The sequence below is a fragment of the Lipophrys pholis genome, assembly GCF_963383615.2.
Source record: "Lipophrys pholis genome assembly, chromosome: 17".
NCBI classification, from domain to species: domain Eukaryota; kingdom Metazoa; phylum Chordata; class Actinopteri; order Blenniiformes; family Blenniidae; genus Lipophrys; species Lipophrys pholis.
The window spans coordinates 10,139,130-10,160,996 of NC_137643.1; the positions used below are offsets into that span (position 1 = coordinate 10,139,130).

Below are 21,867 nucleotides of genomic sequence, written 5' to 3' on the forward strand. Positions count from 1 at the left end.
GGGGTCCTTGTCGGATGACACAGGTTAACTGCTTATGGGAGGTTAGTGGTGTGATATTCACAGGATACACCTCTGATTGAGGATGTCATTATATATCCCACTGCCAGTCAAACACAAGGTAATTCCAACTGTCCAATAAGATCCAAGGAGGGATGACATCAAAGGGTATCTATGCAATAGAGCTGGAGTGACTGTACTGTACTGCATGGGTAATTACAACTTGTAATTTACGGTACCCCGTCGAAAGAATCATGCATTGGTGCTTGAACATGTAATTGTGGCTTCAGGTAGTGAGTTCTAAAACTGAACATTAGCATATTATATTGTTGACGATTAATAACATAGTAATCAAACATTTGTTTTTAACTAAATACATTTTCGTATACTTTTGTACAATTATCTATCCGTTTTAACTATTTTCCTCGATATTTAATGCGAACTCTTAAGTAAAATAGTGATATCTGTTAAGCTTTAATTAATCGTCCATGTGGACTGCCGGAAGATTCTGAATTACTCAGTTTCCCTAAATGCACCGCGAGCAACGTCACTTTTGTGCGACCCATAGTTGAAACTTCAATGGTCGTGTCGATGCTGTATTAAAATACATTTTTAGCACCTTCCTCGTTGTTTCACCTCCAGCCTTCCGTCCAAACGCTATTTTAAATACGTTTTCTTCTCACTGGTGGTGATAGCTTTTTTGGGGAAACGTGTTTAATCGGACTTCTTGCAGATTGTGAGTTTTTCACGTGTTGGCGATGGAGTCAGGTCCTGAAGTAAAATCCGTCTCTTTCCTGTTGGACGCGTCTCTGCTGTATAAGGACAAATGCCCGGAGCTGTCACGTTTTTTACTGTAAGAACCTTCATTTAAAATCTGAATTCCACTTTCCTCAGGCCAGTCTTAAACGTCTTTAAGTATTGTTGTAATGACCAACTTTGGACACTAGGTGGAGCAGCTTGACCAGTGACCCTGGGCTTTCCTACCAGAATGTCTCTTTAATAATGCCTCATGCTTGGACCTATATTCTCAGACTAGAGTTGTGAGAGTGGTAATGATATTAACACAAGTCCTGATTTTTTATTTTATATTTTTTAAATCATATCCTTACTCAAATACTTTAAACTTAGCATTGATGCAGCAAAAAGTAAATATGCACTAAAACCCAGTTAAGCATTTCAGGACTGTACGTAGTTTTAGTAATGTTGTTTTGCTCTCCTTTTTACATATTGAACCACATTTTAAAGCAAAACCTGTGCAGTGTTTGAGATTAGTCTTAAAAATACCATATTAATTAATAAACAACTTAAATCATGAGAAGCATTTGGCCTTTGCTTGCATGTATTTTCAGTGGAAGCGCCATAATGCCTCTTGCAGCAAAGCTGAAATGTTTCAGTGTTGCATGCCTGCTGATATTTCTATCACACTGATGACCTGTTGATGCTGTACGCATGCCATTTGTGAGTCCCGTGGCCCCTCGTGTGCAGGTACAATGGGCAAATCTGCCAGGCGTGTGTGAGTGATTGCAACTGATGATGCCTGTTCCATCTGGCAGATGAATGTAAATATCATTACTCGTGGTCACAACAATTACTTAACAAGAATAAGGAAGTAGTGAACAAAGGGGTGCAGAGTTCTCTGGACAGCCTGCAGCCATTTTCCTCTTTAAATGTCCACTGCATTCCACAGTCTGATGACAGTTGAAACTGTCCTTGGGTACTTTGGCCAACAGACAAACTCAGTGATTCATGTCAGCTTAATACTATTTCTGGACTTAACTCGGAGCATATTGAATTTCTGCAAACAATGGATGCTCGGCTACTGAAGACCTCAACTGGTAGGGTTGTTGCTGAGTTCATTGATAAGAATTCCTCTCAATTGAATGCACAATGATGAGGGATATCAAATGTACTTCTCGGGGCTCTCTGCAGTTGCTCCCTTTCCAGTTCTTTCAAGTTTCACGTTGTTCAGATCTTTTATTTTTCCCTCTTGGAATTCTGACCTTTTCCACTTCCCATTTTTTCATAAAGGCTCCGTTTGTTAAGTTTTTACACGGGCATTATTGTATCTGAAGCGTGTAATTGTGTGTGTGTGTGTGTGTGTGTGTGTGTGTGTGTGTGTGTGTGTGTGTGTGTGTGTGTGTGTGTGTGTGTGTGTGTGTGTGTGTGTGTGTGTGTGTGTGTGTGTGTGTGTGTGTGTGTGTGTGTGTGTGTGTGTGTGTGTGTGTGTGTGTGTGCGTGCGTGTGTGTGTGTGTGCGTGTGCGTGTGTGTGTGCGGACTCTGCTGGTCGGTGTTTGATTTGGTTTTCAGCCACATCCGAGTTTTCACGTTCACCTAAGCCAGGGAATTTGTGGGCACGAACCACGAATGGAAATAAAAACACACGTTTTGAAAAGTAAGAACCCAATCCGGGTGACTTCACAGGCGTGCGTATACACGCTGCGACTTCAAAACATTGATCTCTTCCCCAGATTCTCTGGCTATGGCGAGCTGTGGCATAACAGAACAGTTTGACCACATTTAACCGATTCGCTGTCCAGCAGGCAAGACACAAATCTAAATGTTCAGACCACAAGCCTCAGAGCCTCATCTGGTTTTATGCCAGTGTGCCTGGCAAAAGGGAGTCAATTATCAGCCACTGCCAAAATGTACACTTGCTTGTGAAGAGCTAATTAAATTCTTTTAAATTGAATTCATCGTCATAATATGAAAGGCAGCCGACTAAAATAGCAGTTAGTGTTCTGAATCACTGTTTAATATGAATGGCTCGGAGCCACGGGTCTTCAAATACAAGTGGAAATGAAAATATTTTGACAACGTTGATTCAAAGTGCCGACATGCGGTCAGCTTTTAGTTCCTAAGGAACCGCAACTGTCTTTCCATGTTCTTCTGGGGGTTTCCACCGTCTCCTCTTCCTACAGTCATGGTTTTGGGCCCATGCGTCACTTGGGTGTTTGTTTCGTCGGCGCGTGTCGTTACTCATCGTACACAGTACTCCACATATTTGCTCGTGATGGTGTTGCTGCCTTCTGCCACTGTCTTCACCTCCTGTCGGGCGGATGAGGAGTGTGTGTGTGTGCATGTCATGCACGTGCGTGTGTATTTTTGCTTCAGAATTACAGTTGTATTGTTGTACACCATCCCGAGCACAAAGTATCGGCGTTGCCAGTATTTGCTGGAAGCTTTTTTAAACATTTTATTTTAGTGCAATAACTTACTTGCATTCATGTGTTCCTGTGTAATCTTTTTGTGGTGTCCCAAACTCTTTGGGGTACACCTCTCTCATATTAACCCGCAGCTCAGGATTGGATAGGATGAGAGGCGAGGGAATGGATGACATTACTGGAAAACAAGGGGACGCCTAAAATGAGACGTACAGTGGGCCTCTGGGATCAGGATCGGACAGCACTGTGTGGGAATTTAGTGAATGCAGTGCTTTGTGTGTCTGTGTGTCTGTGTGTCTGTGTGTCTGTGTGTCTGTGTGTCTGTGTGTCTGTGTGTCTGTGTGTCTGTGTGTGTGAGCTGATGTCACCTTATTGTAGCTCACGTTGCCAGACCAGTAAGACATTTTCCAGTAAGCTTCAGATCATCGCCGTGTGCCTGGTAACCAGAGCTTGGCAGCGCTGCTCCCTGTCTGTAGTGTGATGTCGTGTTTAAATAGCCTCAAGCACCACTGTTTTTGTTTTTTTGTTTTTGTTCTTAGCACAGAGGTTTAAATGTAAATTAGTCGCGTATTATTAAGTTAAGCGTTACCACTTTAAATAGCCAGAATGACAGAATGTTTAAAAAAAAAAAAAAAATCCAGTAGAAGAAAATGGAGGCTGCAAAAAGATGGATGATTCTTATTTTCTTCAGTTTGGATTCAAACATCAGATTTAAGTGACACAGTTTCATTGTTAAATTTACCTGCAGTTGAAAACAATATTCCAGCATGCTGCTTGATAATAACAGAGCTCTTCACAACCAAATGAAGGGCCTGAGTGGAAACAAATGAGGTGCCTCCCCTTACCTAACCACAACCACCAACCCTCCACCAAAAGAACGGATATTTCAAGAGCTCCAGTTGATTGTGGTTTCCTCTGTCAACATTATATTAGCGACACACTTTTCTTGTAACACTTGTGAGAGCTGTCCGGTCAAAAGCCTACGGTAACCGTGAACACAAACAGAATCACCATGTTAATTGGCGGTAAAACTCTGCTGCAGGAAACATTTTCAGACTGCGGGAAGCTCATTTTTTGTTGACCCGCTAACTGCAGGTGAAGTGAGCAACGGGGGCGAAGTTTTACATTTATTTTTGAAGATACCGACTCTCAAAGGAAGGTGGAGTTTCGCGTCTCTCTTGCTTACTCTGTTGATTGGTCAGATGTTGCACAATGAGACGAGATAATACATATATACATACATTAAGACCTCTGATGTGACTAAAGTATGGGGCGGCCCAAGTTACCAAATTTGTGCAATTTTCCATTTAATAAATGAAATCTTTTGGTTGTTTCTGCCTCAAAGCTCCTTTTGTCGTTGCTTTGATTCCCCGAGGCTGAGTCCCACATCATTTTATTTGCCATGATCTTTTCTATGCGTTATCGTCTTGGCCAAATTCAGTGAATACATTTTTATTTTTTTTTTCTAATGTTGACACTCTCTGCATGTGACTCACTTCAGTATGAGCTATCAGAGATCTTCACTTGTTCAGATACTCCCCAAACCAAGAGGCACATACTCCCACATCGAGCTAATGAATGAGCGGCCGGCCGGATATAGAGGGATCCAGAGTGCTGTCTGAACGTCGAAGTGACTTTCCAGCATCAGTCAAATGTTTGCCAGCAATAAAATACTCATTGCATGTTTCATGCTCCCCTCAATGTAATTACATTATTCCACTGCTGCCAATGCACAGTTCCTCCCCTCCCGCCCCTCACTCTGCTTCTTTCAGAGCTCTGCTGATCGTATCTGCCAGCAGTTCATGTGTAAGGCCCATATCTACAGCGTTCATCACCACTGCTAAGCATGCACTTAAAAGGAGATGCATGCCAAGTATGTTAATCAGATTTGTGCAGAGGAAGAGGTCTTTGTGGTGGGAAGTTTCTGAGCGCTGGCTCATCGGTTGAGCGGGAAGGACAGAAAAAGAGACACGGCTGTGGGAAAAAATACCCCAACAATCTCTTTTTTCTTTCTTTCTTTTTTTTTTTTTTTTTTTTGAAGTTGAGTCATCAAGTTGTTCTTTTCTTTCATAGGAGAATTTACTTTCATTTCAAGACATGTCTTGTGTCGTGTTCTTATCGATTGTGAAGCGACTACCTTGGGAGTTGTATTCCTCTTCTGCCCGCTAATAGTGATTAAAACGGCGTTCCAACAGCCAACTGAATGTTTCTGGTATTGTTCAAGGTCTCTGAGTCATTGTCGGTCCTCCACAGAGTCGCAATCTACCACACTGGCTTCATTTTTCCCCGACAGGTCTTAATCTAACAGTTAAATCCAGTCAGGGAATATTAAATTAGGGCAGACTCAAGCGAAAGTGACTCAGCCTGTGGGATGAGTGATGGGAGATATGTTACAAATCTTCCTCCACCCTGCAGTGCGTCCGGTCCCATCAGACGTCATCTGGCAGCGTAAATGCGCCGACTCGCATATGGCGAGCTTGGGAATGCAAGTCGAGAGTATCAACAAACCGCCGCCGTCGCCGCTGCCGCCGGCCACTGCAGCAAACCCCGGGGTCAGCTTCAGATTAAAGTCGACCACTCTCCCTCCCTCCTCCCCGTCACAAACATCCAGCTCTGTTTCCGTCTGCCTCCGCTACACGTGCGGCCGGACAGTAAATATCCCTTCATTGATTTAAGCCCCGAGCTAATTTTAGTGGGGCTTAGCTGTGGCTTCGCTAAAATGTTTCCTCAAATATCTGACATATCGCTTCTAAAAGTGGAGCCAGCCCTGGGCTGTCAGCAGTGAGGCTGTCAAAATAGTTTGGAGCGTCGCTCCATGTTGTTGGGGAGAGACCCATCTGCTTTTCCGGTTGCGTGTTTTCCATCGCACACAATGGAAGGTGGCTATTACTAAATGGATTTTCCGTGTTGTAAACCTTTGATTAATGTTTTTCATGCTGATAACAGATTTATATACATTAAACTCGACACACAAAGCTGTTTTAGTGTCTTCAATTGAAAGACCTGATCTGGTGTTTTCTCCCTCTTCCATAGGCAGTGCCCCGCAAAGGCTAACGGTAAGTTGAGACGTCGCTGGATGCATGATATTTATTCTCCTAATTTTACTTTTGCGTGTTTTCATCAGCACTGCCGTCCAGATTAACAGCCACATTGACTGGAATCCTGTAGTAAGTGGGACCTTGTCACAGGCTCGTCAAGGTTGATAAAACTGGCTAAATCCTCAGCCAAATACGACGAGTCAGCCAGCTGTCTGCAGCAGACTGTGCGGCGGGATCAAACGCACACTCCAGCATACACACTCAGGCCCATGCCAGCTAAAACCCTCATCAACAAGCAAGCAGCACCATAAATAAAAGGGCTGGGAGTTTTCGCCTTAAACGGCTCAAAAAACGGATCCCTGAGACAGTAATATGGTATTTATTTTTAGAGCTTCAGTGCTTGCTCCAAGAACTGCTTGTCAGTCGTCTGAAGTCTGGATGTTTATGAGAGTGTTTTTGAGAATGACAAATACATTGAAGTGTGATTTGTTTCTCTGTGAGTAAACACATGAAACGTTGTAACCATGAGCACAGGCTCTACATTATCCCTCTGCAGCTGTACAGTGATTGCACAGGACATTGATCTTTCAGCTGCCCCTCTGAAACATACATTTAATTCCCTCTCTGCCTAATATCCTTGTGTGAAGGGACAGATCCCTTACAAACAAATCGTGAACGACCACGTATTATAGGGTTACGAAGCGGTCTGTATGACCACACACTCTAATCCTTTATGTGTCCTTTTCTCTTCTAAGTAGTCCCACTGACGAAAAAAATCTCCAGGCTGCAGGAGGACACCTTGGTGTGTCCACACTGTTGTCAGTGGCTGCAGCCCGACAATCACCGGATGCGGCTGTGGCCCAAGAGGCGTCCGTCGGTGCGGGTCCAGCGTGTCCTGCGCAGGAAAGCCAGAGGCAAGCGGCTCAGCCTGGCGCAGACCTACCTGCTGCACCGCTTTCGGACGTCTTCCTCAACGCTGGTGAGATGAGAAAATACTACCCCCCCAACCCCACCCGACTAGATTTTGCATTATACTGCACTGCAGCATATTGTCCTTGTAGGAAAACACAAGAGGTATCAGGCCAAGCAAGCGTTTGCAACAACAAGGAAAAAACTTCATAACCAGTTGAAAGGAAACATATGAAAAGACACAGAAAGAAAATTAACTATAATATAAACTATATATATATAATATAACTATAATACTAATTGCATTTTAATTGCTGCATATTTTACAGAAATATTCTTCCTAAATAATTTATTTAAAAGCTGAATCAATGTTGATGCTTGTATACCTTTTTAAGCGCTGTGGTTGTTGTCTGGAGGTGTGCTCTGAACATTTAAAAGTGCTGCACACATCTTCATGCTTGGGCTGGACTGTGGCGAGCAGCAGCAGACATTAAACTGTCATTTCTGCTGCATTTGAGGTTAATTGGTGACTCTGATTTGGCCACAGGTCAGTATAGTGGATAGTGGATACCGGACAAATCAGAGTCCTACTATTGATCACAACTCTATGACCTTAAATTGTCACACGTGTTTAATTCCTGCACTTGCTCTTTGATGTATTGTTTCCAGCCATAGTTGCTATTTAAACTGGTCCTGTTGATTTGTGAGAGTGTCTGGTTTTTGCACAAAGTTCCACTCATAGCTGCAGCTTTCAGAGCTCCCATTAGCCTTAACTGTATTCTAACTGCTTTGTCACGTAGCCCCCTAAATTATTATAGTGCTCTTCTCTTCTCTTTTTTTTTTTTTGTCGGTAATGTCAGTGGATGGTACTGAGTCTGAGAGAACAAAATGGAAAGCACATTTTGGCAAGCACCCACCCTCTCTACTGATGGATGCATTTCAATGAGAAGGCCAGCGTTGTGACACTGGGGTCCTATTTCCTGGTGTCGGAGAGCAGAGATGGGATCTGCTGGAGAGTCTCTCTGTCAAATGTGTTATCGGCCTAATAAAGAGGAGTTTCAAAGGAAATGCTGCGCATTAAAATCTGGTTTGGTTCAGTCAGTTTGCAGGTATACTGACTGAACAAGGCCCTCTGAACCCTCTCTCCATTATGTATCTCCTGACTCCGGGGACGGAGAGGTAGACGAGGGCGAAGAGAGGGAGTGGAATAGAGAACACGAGTGAGAGCAGCAACTGCTGAATGAAGAGGGGGGAAAAGAGAACTAAAAGCGGCATGGAGAGAGGCGGATAGATCGGAGAAGTCAACAGGAGCAATCAGATGCTGGACTGAGAAAACGTTTAGTCGTTTACAATGATTTTGTGTGCAGCATCGACTCTGTGCGCTCTTGTTCTAGTTTTGTAGACCGCTGCGAAGGTCAGCTCCAGGGTCTGATAAGGTTGTCATCACAGTCTGCAGCACAGAGGAAACTGCTGTTAAAATCTATTCCGGGGCACTCGACATCATACCATAGTGCAGAAACATTATGTAAGACAACTACACTGCTAAATGATAGTCATATCTCTTCTATGTCTTTCTGTTTCTCAGAGCCAAGTAGAAGTTTCAAATGATTTTCTAACTCGTGATCCTGTCGAACTATGCACAACACATAGAGTTGCACTCAACTAAGTGAGGAAATGTTGATTTGCATCCACCAACTTCAATGACAGTTATTTTAATTAAACGTAGGTGGTAGTGGTTCGCCCTGTCACCTCACAGCTAGAATATATCTGATTAAAGTCCATTCGTCAGCTTTTCTGTGTGGAGTTTGCATCTTCGCACCATGCATACGTTTCTCCCAAAGTCCAGTCATGTGCACACGTCTGCTATTTCTGCTTAACACAGGACAGTGGCTATTCAATGCCGCTGTCACTTTGATAATATTTCAAGTTTTATAGACAATGCTAGAAGCAGCAAAGTGTTTATCCCTAAATATCTGTGACTGCAACGGCCCAACAGTGTAATCATGAATCCTGCTGTTGAACTCTCGATTACCCTGTGTCGCTCGCTCTAATCCAAATATAACCACGTGCTGTGTTTTACACTCGAGGCCTCTTTCACACACATCCCAGCACTGACTGTGCACTTCTTCCCTTCGTTTGTCAACAGTCGTCGCACCGAAGAATGTTGACGTTAGTCCGTGACGTGACGTCCCAGTAAGTCAGTATACCCTGAGAATGTCCTCCAAGGTATTTTTACCCTCTGTTTTCATGGCCACTTGTCCGGCAGGCAACAAGTCGAGCCGCATAGCCGAGTCTGCAACCGCCCGTGCGTTGCAGAAAGGCGACAGTGAGGCGATACCCTGGTGCCGCGGTGAAGATGAGAGGAGGCACGTGAAATGCTTCCCAGTCTTTGGCTCTGTGCTGATCAACAGAGCACAGTAAGCTTGAGAGGAAGAGGAGGCTCAGCGTGGGAGCAAGGATGGCGGGGGGGGGGGGGGGGGGGGGGGGGGGGGGGTCGGGGTAAACTTGCCCATTACAATAACTCATATAGCTGTTTTGTTTTTTGTAGTTAATGGTTCATAACAAGTCTCTATTTCTTGTAACTACCTCACACCTACTGGAAGAAGACAGGTCTGTTACTGGACAACTTTGTGCGTGCATGCAATTAAAAGAGAGTGTGAGTATTCGCAGATCCAGAAATGCATAATTGATTCCTATCGTAAGTGTAATTGTTCCTCCAAATGTCAAAACAGAGGTTTTGCAGGTGAGCGAACACATTTCGTCGAGCACATTTTATTCGCGTTCTTTTTGATGTGATGTATGAATTGGTTTTAAGTGGTCGCCTCTGGCCAAATTGTTGTTATGAAGTGTTTCCTGTTAGTGCGAGTGAACTATCCCATCCTGTAAACAATGTGCACTCAGCAAGCTTACCTCTTTATGCTGTAATTGCATGGCACGTGCGGTATATCCATACCGTCACTTTGGGCAGTTTCCTATAAAGGTAATTTATTTGGTGTGAATTTATAGTTTAAGCTTATTTTCCAATTGAATGGTACGCGACCACTAGGAACACTTTTAAACTTGAGCAATTTGCACTGTTTATACCCCGGGGTGTAAATCCCCTTCATTTCACACCATATTACTCTTCCTTCAGGAAATGTGAATGTGCTGTCCTTGGGGCGGATGCCAATGCATGATAGGCTTTTCTCGGCTCTGTGAAGTTTTGTCTTAGAGGAATTATAAATCAGGTGTGTTTATGCATGCCGGGCAGGTTATCTAGCCGAGGATATGGAAATAAGTTTGGATTGAAGCCCCATTTGAGAAGCAGAGGCCCTAAATGGAGAGAAGAAGAGCACATTCTCCTCCTCTTCCTTTATCCGCCCCTCATGCGACTAGATTTATACATCCCAGCAGATTTTTTTTATTATTTTCTAAAAGGAAAATGTATTTAGGTTTTTTTTCCTTCTCCTGTCTGTATACGTCAATGTTGTATTAGGTGGTTTATTGTGATATCTTTCCAGAATGATTGAAAAGTCTTTGTGTATTTTTGTCACTAGTTTCTGACCTCAGCGACCACCTGTCAGTGTTTTATCCTCTTCTCTTCTCTTTTTCTTCATGCTCTGCTGTCCAATCCTAACTTTTCTTGTGTGTTTTTTACCTCAGCTTATCTGCCTGACCCTCCCGTCACCCTCATCTGTCTCTTCTTCACCTTCCATTCTTGGCCATTTCTTCACCACATCCGACCTTCGTATTTATCTCTGCCGGAGAATGTGTCTCTGGAGGAGATGACAGGAAACAGGAGCCAGCTCGGTCTGGCTGCTGCTCTGAGTGTTTGGTCTCAGGGAGCGGGAAGCGCTCCACCGGGGGTTGTGGCATATAGAGGGAGTGAGAGAGCGACAGGATGACAGGGCAGGAACGTGTGGAGGTAGAGAGAAGCCGGAGGTTGAACGTGAGCTTTTAGATACAAACAGAAGGGGCTTGACACAATCTGTAAAAAACTCACACTAGTGTCACGTGGGCAAGGATGTGTGTTTACGTGCGTATTTGAAAGAAGAGGGACTTGAAGTAAGTCGGCGCCAGCTGAGCTGTCATCCTTCGGCTTTGCCAAAGGGACCATACATACAAGCAAAAAGAATTTGCTCTTTGTACCTTACGATTTATCCACGTTTTTTTTTCTTCTCCCTGCTGTCATCAAGTCTGCAATGCAGCTATCAAGCAATATAGAGAAGTAAATGTCACACCATAACAGCATGTCAGCTCTCAATTATCCCCTCAACCCCACTTCATTTTGTTTCCATGCCACTATTTAAATCCTCCGATGGAAGTTGCTGCTTCCCTCTGTATATGTTGAAATCCAACATGTCAAAGGTTTGAAAGGCGCCAATGCCCAGCTCCTGGATCTTCAAGCGTCAGCATTTCCAGTTGCATCACCACCAACACTGATTCTGTCAGCACGTCATGCACATTTAATGGCATTCAAGGCATGTCAGTTGTTAAATCCACGGATGTGCCATTGGTTGTGCTTCATAATACTAAAAAAAGAAGTCTAAATTCCGCTCTGTCTCTGAGCCGCTTTTGTTTATTCCTCAGCGCCCCCCCCCCCCCCCCCCCCCCAAAAAAAAGGCTACCTGTGCAGGGAACAGCTGTCCGCTGAAACACAGCTGCTCAGGTGCGTCCTCGGGTTAAAAACATTGAGGGAAGCGCAGGCATTCAACCGATACCGATGTGTGTCTGCTGTACTCGTGCTAACGGTGTGTTCTTCGGCTTATAATGACATTTCAAGCTGATGGTGTGTAAATTTTATTTCTTGGAAAAACATTGTCACAAGATATTTACTAATAGAAAATTAGTAAATAGTAAAAAAAACCAAACAGGATAGTAAGCTTTGAGTAGATCTTTAAAGACTGGCTTATCAGTACTTGTGAATTTCATTTTGACTGTTCATGTTTTTATTTGATATCTGGAAGAAGAATATTTTCTTAGCAACATGCAGCATTTGTTTGAATTGTTGATTTTTATGCAATTTCAGATGATCTTCAGAACCCCATATAACCATATATTTGGGTTTCCATCTAATCCAGCTGAATGGAAATGCCTTCTTGTTGTGTCTGTGTCGTCAGTGCGAGTCTTCATCTGTGATGTGATCCTGGATAACATGTGACCTTTCATCATCACCAACAAAGACGGAAAGAAAAAGAGAAACAGATACAGCAGTTGTTGTTTTTTTTTAATATCTGGCAGCCTGCGGCAGCTCTGCATTCAGATCAGGTTTCGGTGTATTTACCGGCCTGCCTCCAGACTGTGGAGCTAAGTGGCTGCCTGAGCGCAGTGCATGGCCGCGGTTAGAGGAAAGTTTACACTTTGCTCATATCGATCCTCCAACTGCTCTTCTGCTTTCAGCTTTATTGTGTTGTATCGACGTGTTCTCAAATAGCCTTCACACACACACACACATGGCCCATGCAGATATTCCTGTTCTTGAGCCCTCACAAGCAGATTCACATCGGAGAGTCTGTTGCACTCTCAACATGTAGAACCTCTCAACAACGGCGAGACGGATTATATTTTCTCGCTCGTCGTCTAACCCTACCCTGATTTCGTCACTCCCCCTGTCAATCTACTCATCTTCCTCCTCTTGGGAGGTATCGTACTGCGAAGGTCAAATTAATCAACTCAAACTGACCTCTGGCAGCCCAGAGACCGATAGGAAAGGGAGGTATTCATGGAGCAGAAGCTATTAATAGTAGGAAAGGTCCATCTGCAGAATTGATTTGTGTGGTTCCGTGTTTGTGTGTCAGTGTGTGTGTGTTTCGTTTTACCGTTTCACGTGTGGTATTTTTCATCCGATTATCATGATGAAGGTTTAGATATGAAGGACTTATCCTATCAGGAATGTGTGCCAAAGTTGGATGATCTGGGTTGCTTGAGGTAGCAGAAACTACTTTTTTCTATGACTATTTTTTTTTTCTTCTCTCCTTCATGTAAAGCTGCACAACCTGACCTCAGTGAGGTGAAGCATTTGCAATCCCACAGTCCCAAAACAATCATGCGTTTACATTTGTGGAACTGGAAAGATGACTGACAGTCAAGTATAACTTCTGTTACATTTGTCAAATTTGACTTATTTGCAAGTTACAAAGTCTTCTTCTCAAGCATGATTTTAGGTCTTCTTCATCTTTTATCTGCTCCCCAGTGGATAATCTGTTTCCATTTTACCCCGTCTTCTGCCCTCTCTACTCTTAACTCAATTATTCATGTCACACATGTGGCCTTGGAGCAGCAGTAGTCCCCGTTTGTCGACAGCATGGAGGCGCTTGTTATAAACCTGGACCTCAAACCGATCATGAATGGCACAAGTTTTACACCGGAGGCCCTCCTGCATTTGTCCTGGCATGGGACACTCACCAGACGTACACAGAAAGTGTCTTTTCATTGGAGGGTTTCCTCAAGATTTCCTCCCAAGTATTCATTGGTTTTTAAACACAAGCTTTTGAATAGATTTTTGGTTGTAGACATGTGATTGCCTACATTCAAAGGACATCTCAGGTACACAATGTGAATTCATGTACTATAAATTCAAATCACAGCTGTTTATTTGGTACAGGTGTTGATATAAAGGGAAATTTTTCCTGTAATAAAATTTAAATTGTTGGCTGCAAGCATGCAGATTAGGAAGTTTGAGTACTGTTTCCAATTGTGGATGTACTTGAGAGTGATGTATGATCTTTAAGTATGTATGGGTAAAATTACATTCCAAAATATTTTTTTCAACTTAAGACTTGAGTGTGGCTGTACGCTTACAGTAAGGAAATGTACACCCCAAACAGATCGCCAGTCCATCACAAGGCACACCTGTGGTAAATGTAGAGATCTAGTCACTTCATGTCTGTCGACTGTGGGAGGAAACCAGGAGAATCCTATACATGTATGGTTGTACCAAATGGCCTCAAATGCATTTTTAGACAATAGGAAGAAAATGCAGTACCTGGAGAAAACCCACTTTAAAACTATCTGTCTACTTCTGTACTGTTTTATCCAGTTAAACGACCACTGGAGCCAATCCCAGTTTAATATGGGGGAAGGCAGCACAAATACACAGAGACAGACCACCACACACACTCACACCAATCATTAAAAAGAAAAGAGAGAGAGATGACTAAATAAGCTCATATACATACTTTTGCACTGTGGGAAGAAATCGGAGTACCTGGGAAAACCTGCGCACCCACAGGGAGATATGCAGACGCCACACTAAAAGGCCCGTCCTCTATTCAAACCCTTTACCTTCCCAAGGCAATAGTGTAAAACACCACATCTCTGTGCAGTCATTAGATTTACACACTTGAAAAAAAGTCATTATCAGCCTTTATGGGCGCGTAGACGACTGCATATTCCCTAACGACTGAGCAGGTTAAAAGCGGGTGCTGACCGTCCTCATCCTGTGGTCAAGCTGAACAGCAGTGAGATATGTTAAAGAGACCTCAACGTTGAGGGCATCTGTCACTCAGGCTGTCTGCGTAATCTCAAGTTTCATATTAACAGAAAACAAGAGCATGCACATTGCACGAGACAAAAAGCAGAAGGCTACATTTATTGGTGTGATATTCAGGAGGAATGAAAGGTCAAGGCTCACCCAGCCTGACAATACGCAGGTTAGAGACAGAAATAGACTGCTGGCTCCCGAGTATTAAAATGACATGCTATGTGTTCGTCTATTGACCATATGGTCAACCTAGATTTTTCAACAGAAATTTTACTCCCGCGAAAAACAATCATCCCTAACATTCCTCCGGCTGTGTGTACATGGTTGTTTATCCTCTTTTTAGCCCGAAGCTTCGACATGTTGCCTCTGCCATATGCTTGATTGGCTGGCGTGTTGTTTTTGTCTGCTGCCAGGATCCCAAGATAAAGAAATCAAATCTCTCTATTGCGGCACCAACTCACGTGTGTCCCTCCAAGTGCATACGCCGCACGTCAAAGGATTAGCGTAAATTAAACGGGTACACGTGACGGCTGGGATAGTGTTTCGCTTTATCATGGTTTCTTATCTTAATTGTGCCACCGCAGCCTCATAGTTGCAAAGTGTTGTTGAAGTTTCTTTAATCAGAGCTCGTCCCATCGGTGCTACGGCCCGGGCCAGGTATTGGTAACTAGAGGACAAGGGCATAAACAGCAGGAGGTTGTTAGAGCTGTAAACATCTTTGTGCAGCCAGCTGTGTGTTAGTGTGTGTTTCGTGCTGCAGTCCACACACTTAAGATTGTCTAAGGTGTCTTTTTTTTTTTTCCCCCCCCTCGGTAATCACCAGGTGTTCAACCGAGTTCAAGCCAGACAAAGTAGAGTGCACGCAAACACTTGAATCACAGCCGAGGTTGTAACATTTACGTCCTAGGAACAAGAAGTTAGTTCAGCACAAGGTTGTTGATTAGATCTGAAGGAAAATGGCTATAATTTACAGGAAGAATTCAGACCTCGGCGCAAAGAGTGATCGCAGAGTTTGATGGAAAGGTTATAAATAACCAAGCATATAGAGGGTGTGAAAGCCAGCTCATCACTGCTCCGGGGTTGAAATAGAAATGATGCAGGTGCATCACTGGCTTTCCACACCATCAATCATTTATTTAAGTGGGTCTTATCCCTATCTGTATGGTTGTCGGATGCACAGCAGATTCTGCAGATTGAATTTGTTATAGATGCGGATGCATCTACCTTGTGTTTATCTGTTCTACAAATCTGTTTTCTGTCCAGGTAGTTTTTATCTTGATAATTACTTCTACCCTGCAAATATACAAGATGACGGCAAGTTTGGATACAGTGCCATCATCCTTCACTGGTACAATATTGTATAAAAAAAAAAGAAACTATAATATCAATAATATGTTTGACATTTTCTGTGTGAAGCATCGCTGGCTGCCACTATAACCGTATGGAAATCATGTAACTAGGATCTGAAAGTTGTCTGAGAGGCAGAGATGTATCACAATTAATGTTTTCTTCATGTATAATTTATAGTCTCGCAGTCTGATGTGATGTAAATCATCTGTACTTCAGATGTCAGTCAGTCTCCTGGAAGAAATCTATTTCAGTTTCAGCCGACTTTGACTTGCAAATGTTATTTCGTCTGTCTGGCAGAGGACTGTGTTCCGCTTGGAGCACAGAACAGATGCTAACCTTCCAAAATACATGTAACAGGTCCTCCAGTGGTGGATCATCATTTTATATATCCAACCGACTATACGTCTTTTGTTCCAGGTCAGATTTTATATGGCCACGGTCTCTGTCCTAAAAGGGTATATTAACTGGCACAAGCAACATGTCATTCCTGTTTTTAACTCATGTTGGCTGCATGATAGTGCAGCATGCATACAAATGATGTAATCCTTCACTGTCTGCCTCTCATTAAGTTCTTATGCTAATAGCATAATATATTTTTTCCCAAGAATGAGACAAGACTATCTTGTAAGTCTTTGGAATAAAAAAAAATAAAATTGAAGCGTTATTATGAGATATTAAGAGATATTGTTTAAATTATGTACTGGCTGTGGGTCTACATAATTACATTTCATCCTCATTGTAAAAAGTTTGAACACTGATTTACATTGATTATCGTTACAATCGGGGTGAGTTAACAGTGTGAATCGTTGGTGAAGTTGATGGAAGAAATGTTTTTTCTTGTGGTTAGTTTTGAAAGTTGGGCTTCTTTTGGTGAAATACAGTTTATTTTGATCAACTTATATTAAGAAGTCATGACAGTCAGAATAATTTCTAGATTGTTCAGTTTTTGTTACTCAAAATGCAAAGACACAACTTTGAATGTTTAATTTCTTTAACTTGCTCTTAAAAACCATGCAGATCTGTTCGTTTTTGCTTTGTTACAACAATACATTCAACTTTAACGCCTGGGTAAACTTAAATGACTGCCGGGAATTTGTTGCGTGGGTGTGTTGTCAGTAATTCATGTCCTGTTTGTGCTACATCCTAACGATTTAACTGATTTATTGGTGGAACAAGATTCATGTTGTTATCGTCTGGCCTTTCGACAGAGCATTGGTCAGGCTTCCCTTGAGCCACACCCCTGAGCTCAGATGGGTTGGGTCAGTTGTGGGGCTTTGTCCATATAAAGCTGGACAAGCAGGCTCGTGTAGTAAACACTTCCCCAGACAGTCGGGGCGAAAGAGAGTGAGGACCTTAGCGATCTCGCTTCAACGAAATCCAACTCTCCAACACTTGCCATCAGACACCGCTCAGAATCCTGAAATGGCGACGTTTGTTTCGGTGAGTTTTCCGTCTCATCCGCGTTCAGGACTTGTCAACAGCTTGTTTCAGACTTGCGGACCTCTGCCGTCCATGTCTGTACTAACCGGTTTCAACTCTGTGCACCTCTGGAGGGCTTGTGTGGGAGATAAGTTGCTGAAGGCTTGGAGGGATGTGGAGTAGTCTCCAATCAACATTAAGTAGCACTTAACACTTTGTATTGCCTTGTCTACATTGAGCAGAGATTCCTTGAGAGAGAAAAGTGTAACTGGCTCCTCTCGGAGTCATTGTGTACTTCACTTACTTTAAGCTTCTTCATAGAGAGAGAACAAGCAACGCAGCTTGTCAAGCAAGGTCAACATAACAAATTACCGTTTGTGATTTGTCTGGCAGGGGCTGTAAAATAATGGGATGCAATTGGAAAAAGTTTCTGCGAATGTTGCAGAGTGACTTCATCTGAGCACAGCAATTGTTTCGTCATCTCTTGTTTATCTTATGGAACATGAGATCCGGCCTTCTCTAAGCTCTGATTGATTAATTGCTGATGTAACAATCTGCCTGCACCCTGTGACATGAACCGACACTCACCCCAGCACAGTCTAATTTTAAGCTCGACACAGATTTACTGGCACAGCAGCAGCGAGACGAAGGCAAGTGTCTGGGATGCCGATTGTTGTCTTGAGTCATGAGGACCTCATGACACAGCAGTTGCACCTTGTAACTCTCACAACATGCCTTACCTTATAAAGAGGATCATTTGTGTTTGCATGCGATGTGTGTGCGCCGAACAAAAACCCAACCAAAAGTTGTAAAATGATGCTGACTTTGTCGCATGAATTAGAAGAAAGTCTCCCAAGGTGCTTTAGTACTCGTAATGGGTTGGAGAGGAGGGAGGTCATTTAATTTAACTGATTGCGCTGCTGAGAGCATCCATACCCTTGGCCTTGGCCTGCCACAGGCTAAAATCACTGTTTTGCATCCCGCTCAGCCTAATATGGCCATTTATTACTTCTTTGAGTCTTTGTTAATATCAAAACAAACATTCAAAAGTAAAATTGTGTTTGGTATGGCCAGCAGGAAGAGCATCAGCTGTTTGGGTGAATCTCCTGTCGGGAGTTTGCTTCCTGAGTCACGCTGTAAACAATTCCTCAGCTGTAGGATCTCAATAGATGTGCCTGACATCTGTGAGGCTTCGGGCTTCTCTTTGTCACACGGGGGCACACGAGCCGTCCTCATTACAGCCACAGCTCGTTGTGCTCTCTCTGTCCCCGGAGTCAATCTGCCACTGCGGCCACAGACCAGACTAAGTCACAACAAATCTGCGGATGTCCCAGAGAGTGTCAGACAGCCGTGGGAATCCTGAGTTTGAAGACCAATAAGTACAGTAAAGACGAACGCTTCACCTGCGTTTCTCGGTGTTCTGTCCATTTGATCGAAAATTTTTCAAAAACCGGCAAAATCTTCTGCCGAGTGTTCTCATGGGAACACCTCGTACGCCGCCACCTCAAAACCTCATTATGTACAAGAAGAAATGATATCCAGGCCATGCAACAATAATGAACATGCTCCTTTCCTTTCCTTATCCCAGATGGCCACCTGCCACACTTGCACGAAGACATCCAGACACAAAGGAATGAACAGGGATTTTATCGTGACCCTCGCAAAGACCCACAGCACACCAGGGAGTGCCAGCAAATACAAGACCCCTCAGTCTGCCAACAGATCCGGAACGACCACACCCAAGACCCCTGGAAAAAACAAGACCCCAGGCCACACACCCAGGTGAGTTACTTAACCAATGGGTCTATTAATATGTGCTGTGCTCGATTTTAAGCTCTCGCCTTTCCCTGACTAATTTTGGGAGGGGTCACAGACATGCAGGAGGGAGAAGTGTCAGAAGCATATGAGTGATTACTCGCTGCAATTAGCTATTCGTTCTAGGTTTACTAGATTATATGATTGACAGCACATTTCTTACAATCCCTGCCAAAGCAAATCTAACTCTTCTCCCTCTTTCAATGCCCTCTCTTTCCCCCTCCAGGTCTTCCACCTGTTCAAACACTTCAGGACCAGTCTCTGCACCCTCCAAGCCTCCATCGAAGTCAAAAAATTGGGTCGTCCAGCGTCTCAGCAAGATTCTCATGCGAGAGGACAGCCAGGGCAGCAAGAAAGGAGGCTTGAAAGATTTTCTGTCGTCTCTTTGAGTGTCTACCAAATGCATTTTTTTTTTCTTTACCCTTGTACAATCAAGGAAGTCGACCCCTGTTGTAACCAGTTTACACCAGAGACGGCGGGGGGACCTCTAGCCCGACTTCAGTTTCGAAACTGGTGTGAGGCGGGTTATAATTTGCCCACCAACACGGCTGTTGCTGGGCTGGTTGGAATGGCGCTCCTGGAATCCTGACTGCAACAACTGTGAGCACTGAGCTCTCAATCAGTTTCTGCATCTTCTGCCGAGACAGACGCAGGGGACAGGCATTCTTTTGTCAAATTAGACCTGCCAATACGGGAGCGTTACTCACCGTAGAAGGTTAATGGGGTTAATCAGTATTTATTGATTTCTTGAAACATCACAGGAAGCCCTGCTTTGTTCTGTGGTGTCATTTTGTGGCATGGCAAGCTGGTTTACATGCCAATATCGTTCTTTATAGATTTTGAGGTTACAAATATAAATGTATTTGATGAATATAAACATAAGTCTGTACTCAGAGACTTGATGTTAAATCTTTTGTATTTTAATGGATTTGCTCACATCAGGCCCTTTACAGTGGATACGTGTGTAAATTGATTTGTCATGGTCAGCCTATCCCATGACAGGGTCACAAATGTATTTATGTTCTGTAACATTTTTGTATGTGCATAAAAATGATTCTTGAAACTGTGCAAGTCACTAAAGTTATACCACAAGTGACTATCATCTAAGAAGGGACTCATCAGTTACTGTTTACATTAAACAGGCACATTTGCCTAATGTGTTCAGAAAGACATGGTAATTCATTGGTGTTGAAACTTAACATTTTCTTTTGATACTTTGGCTATATGTTTTACTCTTTTCACTGTTTTGATAATAGAAAAAAAACAATCATACATGCCCTGCATTCTGTACTGATTACCTCCCCTGTTGTGGTGTAACTGTTTAATGAATGGTGTGTGTTTAAGTCCTGAAATACCTCACATTTATATTCCACCTACTGTGATTCTCTAAAATAAAACCTTTTTGATCTGTCTTATCATGCTGTTTACTTTTACTATTATACATATTTTTTCATCAAAGTGATTTTGAGTTGACACAAGGTAGTGCTGTAATTGCAAACACAAGATACAACCTCGAATTGCCTGAAGAAATCGTCCATGAATTGGATTCAGAGACACTGTCCTCTTCTCTGTGGCGTTTGACTCTTAGAAATTGCTGGATCTACTGGTTGAAAAGTAAGGGAGCTCATAAACCCCTTTGTCAGTTCGAAAAGATAACTGGACATCTCTGAGAGCCCCAGTAATGCAGAAGAAACTGGAACTGTCAAACTATTAGAAGATATGGCACAATAATAAAGTCAAATGAGGTCAGTGAACACGTTTAAGAAATGGTATAATAAAATTTATTATATGACCATTTTCTTTACCCAGGTTACCTCATGGAGACCAGAGAAACCTGCCATATATATATATATATATACAAATAGGTACAGACAAGAAAACCAACACATACAAAAAAAATAATAATTATTGTTTTGACTTTATATTGTGTGATGTTACTTAGGGTAAATAGTAGTTTAATTTGGGTTATTTGGGGTTACTTTCATGCTTAAAGGGGTAATTTCTCCTATACAGGCTGCAGTATACTTCTCAATAATATATATTCTGCAGTCTCTCCCCTTTGTACAAAGTGTAGGAAGGAGGTGGGTTTCTATATACATTGCATCTGGAGCTGCCCCTCTTTTACTTCGGTTTTGGGTAAAAGTCACAGAACAAATCAATGTAATTTATTCCAAAAATATTTTAATAAATCCTGGGTTGTTTCTCTTGACCCTGTCAGGTGAGGGGGGGTTTCAAATACACAGCAAAAACTTTTTTAATAAACTTTCCAAGATGTGTTCTTTTTCAGTGGGTTGAATCTAGGCCACTGTCTGTCTTATTAGCCAGTGGTACAAGGAGATTTTTGAAGGTTCTTCCAATCAAGCGTTAAAGACTACAGGGAAATTGGAAGATGTTTGACAAGTTGTGGGCACCATTCCTTAATCATCCCCCAAGGAAGGTGCTATTTTTTTCCCTAAACAATACATTTTGCCATATTTTGAGATCCCCTTTTCTCCCCCTTTACCTCATCTGTATCCTGGACTTGTTATATTTATATTTGCTGTCAGGTTTGTTTTGTTTTCATGTTTGTTACAAAAGTTCAAAATTAATAAAATGTTGCTTGAAAAACGGGTCAATTTCTTTATAAACCTTGAAATATATAGGAATTGATCATAGGAGTGTTAAGAAATTAGCAGAAAACTACAGTTCCATGCATAGACCAGCAAAACGTTTATA

At 42.7% G+C, this 21,867-nt stretch overlaps 1 protein-coding gene across 1 annotated transcript; it reads left to right on the forward strand.

Annotated features, from left to right (window-relative positions):
- Positions 1 to 546: 546 nt before the first annotated feature.
- rmp24 (ribonuclease MRP subunit p24) lies at positions 547 to 20,562 on the forward strand. The gene is made up of 5 exons (XM_080485417.1): positions 547 to 850; positions 6,193 to 6,215; positions 6,953 to 7,176; positions 18,926 to 19,119; positions 19,379 to 20,562. Exons 1-5 carry the CDS (start codon positions 756 to 758, stop codon positions 19,539 to 19,541), a joined length of 699 nt encoding a protein of 232 aa, XP_080341543.1. The 5' UTR covers positions 547 to 755; the 3' UTR covers positions 19,542 to 20,562.
- Positions 20,563 to 21,867: the final 1,305 nt, after the last annotated feature.

Bases quoted from the DNA above. Each gene is read 5' to 3' on its own strand.
- rmp24 (XM_080485417.1), top strand. From the start codon at position 756: ATGGAGTCAGGTCCTGAAGTAAAATCCGTCTCTTTCCTGTTGGACGCG. The intron at 7,177-18,925 runs GTGAGATGAGAA...TCCTTATCCCAG, and splicing joins GGACGTCTTCCTCAACGCTG to ATGGCCACCTGCCACACTTG. The intron at 19,120-19,378 runs GTGAGTTACTTA...TTCCCCCTCCAG, and splicing joins ACCCCAGGCCACACACCCAG to GTCTTCCACCTGTTCAAACA.